This window comes from Pterocles gutturalis, unplaced genomic scaffold, assembly GCF_000699245.1.
Source record: "Pterocles gutturalis isolate BGI_N339 unplaced genomic scaffold, ASM69924v1 scaffold41740, whole genome shotgun sequence".
Taxonomy (NCBI): domain Eukaryota; kingdom Metazoa; phylum Chordata; class Aves; order Pterocliformes; family Pteroclidae; genus Pterocles; species Pterocles gutturalis.
In genome coordinates, this window is record NW_010147333.1 from 1 (window position 1) to 8,853 (window position 8,853).

Sequence of the window (8,853 nt, forward strand, 5' to 3'; positions counted from 1 at the left end):
ATTTTATAGTTTTACCTGAGGGATTTGTTAGGGTGCTAGCAGAAGCCTGGTAGTGATTAGTCAGGAGCAAACTCCAGGATCAATACATACAACAACCTTAGCTCCCAAAAGTTCACAGTTAACGCACAATAAATTGAGTAGAGCTGTACAGTGCTGCAGCTGCACACTGCCAGGAGCAGCCCAATACCTCCATACTCATGGCTCCACTTACCGGCTACGAATTGGTTTAGGCAGATTGGGAGGAATGTTTTCAAGGAGGTGCTTTGCTTCTCTTTGTTCTCTCTCAGCAGACTTCAGAAGCTCCTGAAATTAGCATTAGACTTCATCAGAAATCTGAAACTGAATATCAATCAAGCAAGTAAAATTAGTTTACTATCAAGGTGATGCTAAAATAATTTTAAGAGGTGTTCTTTGCTCTCTCCCCATCATCTTACTTCTTTACTTTACTTCTTTACCCCCTACTTTCACTAGCAAAGCTCAGAAAAACAAAGCTAAGAGTGAGAAAACATAAGCTTGTGCATTCTTTCTCTCAAAGCCTCAGAGAAACTTGAGTGGGCAAGAAGTGAATCTTTAACAATATACCCTAGCAGTTCTGGGTAGGGGAACAGTGGTGGTGCTGAAGAGGTTCTACAGGAAACTCATCTACATTTCCCAAACAACACTTTCACGGAAGACATAACACATGACGGCACTGCAAACACACACTAAAACAACAGATAAATATTCTGATTAAATAGTTTTCATAGCTATTGCAAGGATGGAAAAGCAGAACTGCTCTTTAGGCCATTGTATCTCTTTAAAAGACATGTTTTCAATGTATAAACCTTGAAAAATAAGATTATGAATGTTCACTATGCTGGAGAGCTGCTTAATAAACCATGAGGATGCCTGCTCTGAGTCCCACGTTCACTTGTAAGCACATGTATCCAGACATATTGCTTAGGAACCAGAAAATAACAACTACGCACTTATCAAAGATCCCTTTGAATCCTTCAGTATTTTACAAACAGGAGAAAAAAAATTACTTTTAGCAAATCCTTCTGTTTTTTTTTATCTTGAACCTCTGCTTCCATTTTATTCAAGAGCTCGTGCAAGAGAACTGTCTCATGTCCTATTTTATAAAGCATAGATCTGAGGGATGGTTCTCGACCTGTCAAAGAGAGAGCGTTAAGCCAAAAAGCCAAAACACCTCCATCACAAAACCAAAATCCCATTTCACAACTGCTTGGCTGCAGGACCATGTCCTCCTTCATGATCTCCCTTCTGTTTAGGGAAGCTAGAAAGCTACTGCCCTCTTTGGAAACGTTCCTCTTCAAACAGGAGGTTAGCCTGGATGACCAGATAACTCCCCCAACCAACATTTCTATCATCCTGTGTAACCCTACTTGTGCCTAGGAAAGGATAAGAGATGAATCTAAAACATTCGATCAATTTCACTATGTCAGTTTCAGCAAGTTTGTTACCCACTGTGTGTCTGCATCACAGACAGGCACCCCTGGAATGGTAGGACAAGACACCTGTATAAACCTCCATCTCTGCTTTTGCAGATTTTTGTAATTAGGCTTAGCATACTCGCCAAAACATTTTTTCTTCTCCCATGCAGAGCTTTCCCCACCAAGTACGTAGCATATAGGGTACATTAACCACCAGTGTCCAAGTCCCTCACTTAGTTCATGTTCTCTGCTTGGCACCTGGTTCCCTGATAACGCTCCCATTTTGCTGCCCTCATCCCTGCCCACTTTTTTTGGTGTTATCTTCTGTACTGTACTTGATTTCCACCTCATGTTAGTTTCCTTGTCTAATTAGAGCATTCCCATTTCCTGCAAGGAGGTGCAAGCCAAAACCCACTCTTAATTTCTCTTACCTATGTTTCTTAATTTAAGAGACTTTTTAATGTTTGAAATCACCGTGTTGATGTGAGAGCATAAATCTTCCAGGTCTGAGGATGCCATATTGATCTATTATTATGATGAGGGAAAATCAAAATAATGCATTAATTTAAGAAAGACACAAATTGCAAAAACTAAGCACACAAGCAGAATTTTAGAAAGGGCCCTAATCTGTCCAAGAAGCAGAGGGAACTTAAAGCAGTAAACGTAGTAACTACCTTTTATTTTACTAATTGAGAAAGATGAGAGGAAGCACAAAGTGACTGCCGCTAGACAAAACAAAATTTCCCTGAACTCTGGAGATAAGCGCAGTATAATATCTGTACAACACTTCCTCACGAAACTGGGTAAGTCTTTATTCTATTCAGACGTTTCGTAGTGAAGAAGATGGCAATTTACTGCAATAGAGAAGAAATATCTGGTTTATATAAAGTAGTGGTATAAGGCTCTCCTGGGGATGATCAATATTTAATTTAAAAGAACAGTAATTATACAAAAGAAAACGTGCACTTCCTTGCTAGCAGAGCACGGGAGGCACAAAAAGCAGCATTATACGTGTGTTACTCTTGTGTAAGCATACTTATTAACTCTATTATAGACAGTAAGTGATAAAAACGCTGCTGACACGCATCTTCCCAAGCCCAGAGTAACAAACCTCACTGCCTGGCTCCTCGGTGTCTGCTCACGCTGCTCCCTCTGGCGGCTCGCACCTGAAAACGACGCTTTTCTCTTGCTTTTCGTTTCAAAACACTACGAACTAGCAGGCACGCTAAATATTACAGATTTGCCCCTCTCCACCCCTCAGAAAAAGCCGTTACACCCACACCCCCGCTCTGCCTCACGCCCTCACCCGAACGCGACTATTTCCTCCCCCCAGCGCCCCGCTCTCACCGCTGTGACGACTGGAACCAGCCTGTTCAGGGCTACGAGGAGAAAATTCAGTGAGAAAAGCGGTGAGGAAAGCCGCTTCCCCGCGGGAGGACCCCAGCCCACCCCGCCGTCCCTCTGTAACAGCCGCCGTTCAAACCCGCCGCCCTGCGCCGGCCGTTGGTGAGTAAAGGCGCCTGCGCAGCGCATGCGCAGGAGCCCGCTGCCGGCGAAGGCGGGAAACGCTGAGGGTGGGAGGTGCTGAGGGGAAGCGGGCGGCTGAGGCAGCCGGGAAACGGCCTCCCCCCCCAGAAATGGGATTTCCAGGACAAAAAAAACCTCCACAGCGTTTATTAATTGGTTGTATAAACTCAGTTTATTTCGGCATCCAACAGAAGACAGTCCTCGGTAAGAATTAAGGCACTTTTCAACATACACATACTGGTACGTTTCCTACAGAACATCATCACCCACCGCTTTGGGTGGGAGGGAGGGAAGATAAATAATCGGCTTACACTTACCCCAAACTCCTTTTTTTTCTAATTAGCTACAAATACAAAAGGTTTATTGCTAAGGATACACTGCTTATCTCTCAAAAAAAAAAAAAGCAAAAAAATCTTGCTTTTCCACAATTCCCTAAGAAAGAATAGATCGTAGTTCCCTCCCCAACTCTAAAAACAACACAAAAAAACCCTAAAGAACTGATAAACAGGTTAACGTACAAATGAGTTAAAGGAGGACCATTTTTAAATGGTGACCACATTCAGCAGACCTTTAAAACAAGAAAAACACAAGCAAGTTGGGTGATGCCACCAGACAACAGGTTATTGAACAAGAATATATCACCTTAAAAATTTTTAACAGTGGAAAAAAAGCAACCACAGACTTTCAGGGACGCAGGAAGGGCCGCACTGACCCCCTCAGCAGGCCCATCTACACAACCATAGCCAGCCAACGTGTCCTGCGACATCTTCCAACCTCTATTTACCTCACTAACTCTTGCAACTTTGACAATAAATGGAGAAGCACAGTCCACCTTTCAGACAAACTATAAAAGCATAATTAAAAGGAGAAAAAAAAAATTTCAAAAGCCCTGCTTTGTAAGCAACTTTCAATGTCAAATAATAATAATTTAAAAAAACACCAAAAAACCAAGCCAAAGAGACATGCCCTGAGCCCAAAAGCTCAAAACATGCATCCACTCCTAACCTGGAGTTGTTCGCATTCGTTATCTGCTTCAAAAAACAACGCAAATGTCTGTCCTAGACTTTAAACAGGAGGTTGTCTTGCACTTAACAACCTGTACAGCAAATTGAATGACAACGTATGACCATAAGGAGGGAAAAAAAATTAGAAACACCATCAGATACTGAGAAAAGGTATTTTAACTCCCCATACTTATGAAGAATATTTCAACCTGGCATTTCCAAAGTTTCATTTGCTGTTTAACCACGCCATGGGAATCATCTGATGTTTGTGACTGAAACCACCCCTCCTGAGGTCTCAATCAGTTTAGTGATTAAAAAACCATTTCTTCTGCATGTTTTAAGGGCAGAGGAAAGAACTGTATAAGAAAGATTCCTTCTAGAGTCTATTACACAACCTGGTGCTATCTAAAGTCACAAAAACAAATCTACAGTAACAAATCTACAACAACCTTACAAGAAAGCTGTGGTATGCAAGATGAGGGTGCGTTACTCTAGGGTGCTGAATGTTGAAATTGCCCTTCCACATCATCCACAACAAGCTTTCCCAAATCAATATACGATATTCTTTCTGTTTCATGTACATAAAGTACTTAGCAAGGTGGTCATAAGTTGTCCTTTAGCGTTCATCTTCACAAGTCTATTTTATTATCTGGAAGCACAAAAGTGATCTTTGCATTTTATTAAGCAAACACCCCTGAGTAAAGAGGTTGATATCCGCTGTCTTCTCGCTTGCAAGTAAGCACGCAGACACTCAGCATGGCAAAGAACTGAAAAAAGAGAGAGAAAGATTTAACTCTGCTATATTTTGTTTCACTCATCAGACCCAACACCTATATATTCATTAACATGTAATTTAATGGGACACTTAATGGGAGCGTAGAAGTCATCACTTTTAAAGAGGGAAAAGAAATTATGGAAATTACATCGCTGAGCAATTTAAGCCTATGAGATCAAACGCTGTAAACAATTACCTCTCTGCTAGGACCAAAAGGGAAGTTTAACTAAGTCAAGCCCCAGTCCTGAGATTAAAAGTGGACAGACTTTTACTTCTGCCTTGAGTTCAGAAACTGGGTGTTAAACAGGAAGTGTTCTGCAACAGCTCACCTTGCAGCCTCACTTTTACAGTGTGGATAGTCAAAGAAAACACTTTGCAGTTACTAAATGGTTCAAGTCTCTGTCAACAAGGAACAGGTTACTAATTTTGGACAACAGCTGCAGGGAACAATGACAAACCACCAGGCTGAAATTTATGGGTCAAATCTTTACCAAGTTGCATAGGCATTTCTTCAATGTGCCAGTTGTGAGGAGGTTTACACAAGGACTTCTCAAATCTCATTTTCACCCCCAAAGTGATCTGGTTTCACCTTTCATTTAATTCAATCTCATGATTATATAAATAGCCCTGCTGCTTTCATTCCCAGTCATATTTCTAGTCTGTTTTGATTCCACATCTCCAGGCACAGGACTATTAATTGGGTTATACCTAAAAACAAATTTCAATGAGCAATTTTTTAAATCACAGTTAAATATAGAAGAGCTGTTTGTTTTAATTATAGATCCAGGCCTTTTAGCGCACCCAGCTTTTGGTACTTTCTACCAAACAACCAAGATGGATTCGCTGTTGACTTGCCATCCCAAAACCCATACCACCTTGCTGGATCCCTTCCCTTATCATCAGACTGACAAAATGGAGAAAGTTGGAAGAAAACAAGCAAGGAACAGAGGACTGGGTCTCCCTCAAAGCCAGAAAAAGGCTGTAGGCCAACAGGACATGGTAGAAGGAAAGGCCCTGAGATCAAAGGATAAATAGTATTATTTCAATGAGGGAAGAGATAAAACATTTACCTTTACGATGGCAAACCCCAGGATTACAAGCATAGCGTAGCTGATAACATTCTGCAGACCAGACTCCAGCTCCTCTGCGCAGCCCTGCCATGAAAGAGATGGGTGAAAACAAATCAGAAGACATAATTCAGCCAGATGTTTCTGGGTTGTTTTTTTTTTCCCCTCCACAACACAACGACCTTGTAGGGCCTGTCTAACCAACCACTGCAGACCTGAGGGCTTTCCATTTTTGTCTTCCAGGCCTGATGGCTTGTCATTCACCTCTTGCTTGTGGGGATGCACTGACATTTGCTGCTTCTCAGAATCTCCTCTGGCTCAGGTCACTTAAAGAAGTGCCCAAAATTCAGAGCCAGGAAGACCAGCAATGATATCTATAAAATTCAACTTATGGGCTTGTGCCCCAGACTGAAGAACCTGGTATGCAATTCTCCAGAATCAGAGCGGTCAGTCCTAGAATAATCTCCTCCCCTACCCCAGATGTGTCTGAACAACATCGCTCGGGCTGTGCCATGTTGCTTCTGTGGCAACACGAAGTGGAAGAGTTACCAGCAGACAGACAAGACCACACATCTAGACTGGTGCCCCTCCTTCCTCATCCAGGAGCTTTTACAGAATAATATGAGAAAGAAGTTAAGTAGAGGAAAACCACAGGGAGAAAAGGCTTTGGGGAACAAATTGGCTGAAAAGAATCGGATGAAGTTATCCCTAAACCCTGGCTAAAGTGCTTTCCTCATTGGTTCTGGCTGGCTGAGAATGATCGTGACCCAGCTGTGAAATCTTTATCCTCACCCGGGTATTGAGTTCCTGTGGCTGATCCAGCCGCCCCGTGCAGTTCTTCATCTCTTGCCTGCAGCAGCTCAGAGGGACGCTGTTGTTACCGGTGGTATTAAACCACTTTGTGGTTGTCCAGTCGCTGTAGTTCTTCACCCCACAACAGCGCAGCTGCCAAACACAGGAGAGTTACAGGGACGTATGAATATATAAGAACATGAATGCCTAGTTATTAAATCCCTCTTAGGCGTACTGGGCAAGAGCTGACCTCAGAATGCAGCACATTTACAAGGAGCAGTACTTCAGGAAAACTTCACAGCAGCAGCCTGAAAAGACCAGCTCTGGAAAGCAGGGAGCACCCTCAATTGCCTTGGAAGATCAGAAGCTAAATACTGCTGCACTGTTCCAGGATACAACCATACTGACCTTCCTCCTCTCCTTTCCCAGCCTAAATTCTGTGTTTAGGAACCATTTTCTAAATAATTCTCAGGACAATTTAAGTATTTTCTTACCTGTTCTTGCAAGTAATCCACAACAGTAGACTCTGAATTTTTCCCATCATACTTGTCAAAGACTAAGCGCATTGTGCCTTGCACGTCAGTTTTTACCTATTTAGAGAGGGGTGCAAAAAAAAAAAAAAAAATTTGTATTGTTTTAACATCAGAGATTGGAATTTTTTCTAGGGGAAACTGCAAAAGATCTGTATCCCAACAGAGCCAGGAGGAAAAACAAAACAAAAACCCATGAACAACCAAGAAAAACCAAACCACCAAAAAACTCAACCAGTGTTTTAGAAAAAATGCCGGTACCACTTAACAAGAATCATGTTCCTGGATAGAAGCTTCCCTCCCCTGACAGAAGAGCCTTCTGTTATGGCCATCAACAAGTGTTTAATTCAATTTAGAGATCATTGCAATGCCTGCCAGGTACTTTATGTATTCAAGAAAACTGGATATATTGGAACGCTCTAACAACGCAAGATCAATTCTTTACTTTTACATTAGTATAGAGATGCTAATCCTTTGCTTACCTTTTCCCTGTAAACAAATCCCAGGACAAAAGCAGATACTTCAGCAATAAAGATAACCAGGATGATGGCCAAAAACTGAAATTAAAAGAGACAGACTGTAAGGAAGAATTCCACAGCCTTGGAATTCAATTGCACATTACCTATCACATTAATCAATAGTGGCGAGTTACCATTATCTGTTGTTGCCTTGCCAACTGAAATGGTTTCCAGAAAATAATTTAGAATGTATGGCTGGGACTATGACAGTGATTCCACAGGATTTGTGCCCGATATAGGCAGTCACCTGAATACTGCCATGATGCGATCTCTGAGAAAAGCCCATGAAACACTTCACAAGATGTCTGTCGAACGGGAGACTTCACAGGTAAGCCAGTAGCTGAGTTAGGTACGTTGGGCACTGCTTTTTGAGCTCACATCGCCTTCAAGGCATGAGTTGAGGGCCTGAAGTTACTCAGCTTGAACCTTTCTGGCTTGTTAAAAATCATTTTAGATGAAGTCGAGGCACACTTTCACGTGCAAGAACATGCAACACTCACCAGCCGCAGGCCAACTCGAGACTCCCGGAAGGTGGCACAGCAGCCCACCAACCCGATGATGAACATGACCACAGCAACACAAATAATGATGACGGCTGGCAACAGAGCATATTTGTCCTGCAGAAAGTTGTCGTAGCTCTTGTAAGTATTGATGACATATCCCCCAACATAGCTGAGACCTGCTGCTGCTGCCTGAAATGCAGTAAAGAAAGTTATTAGCAGTTATTTACTAAGCATCTGCCCAGGAAAGTAAATATGGACCTTTCTGTAACAGTGCAATTAATATTTCAGCTTTGGAAGTAATGAGTACAGTATGCAAAAATCTAGAAGGAAAAAGAAGTTGTGTCATCTGAAGCTGACTACCCATTCAAACGTTAACACAGAAAACAAAATTCACTTCCCATGAATCACTCCTCTACTAATGAAGCACCACTTTAGCTGACCTGAAACACTGGAGTCTGTTGACATACGTCAGCCAGTGTCTCTACAGAAGGCCAAGCTCACGCTGTCTCCCCAAGCTCACCTACATCCTACCAATACTGCCTTTGCAGGAATGAACTTTTAAGATGATTACCCCGCAGGCGGGTTGTTGGTTTGGGGCTTTTGAGAAAACCGCATTCTTTCCACTCTCCCATCAGCATTAACCACTAAAACAGGCACAAATGTTCCTAATCTCAGCAAAACACAGTCCCTCCTTTTCCTGGAGG

General features: G+C 42.3%; 2 protein-coding genes across 2 annotated transcripts; both read right to left on the reverse strand.

Moving 5' to 3' along the window:
- Window positions 1–211: 211 nt before the first annotated feature.
- Window positions 212–1,952, reverse strand: LOC104470903 (spindle and kinetochore-associated protein 1-like; the record flags this gene model as incomplete). The annotated part of the gene is made up of 3 exons (XM_010086013.1): window positions 1,865–1,952; window positions 1,026–1,150; window positions 212–303 (listed from the first exon to the last, which is right to left on the reverse strand). Coding segments are annotated over exons 1-3 (305 nt in total), but the record flags the coding sequence as incomplete, so codon positions are not given.
- A 2,692-nt stretch (window positions 1,953–4,644) lies between these two features.
- Window positions 4,645–8,338, reverse strand: LOC104470904 (tetraspanin-3-like; the record flags this gene model as incomplete). Its single annotated transcript, XM_010086014.1, has 6 exons — window positions 4,645–4,731; window positions 5,810–5,893; window positions 6,599–6,751; window positions 7,093–7,188; window positions 7,611–7,685; window positions 8,147–8,338. Coding segments are annotated over 6 exons (687 nt in total), but the record flags the coding sequence as incomplete, so codon positions are not given.
- Between the last annotated feature and the right edge of the window lie 515 nt (window positions 8,339–8,853).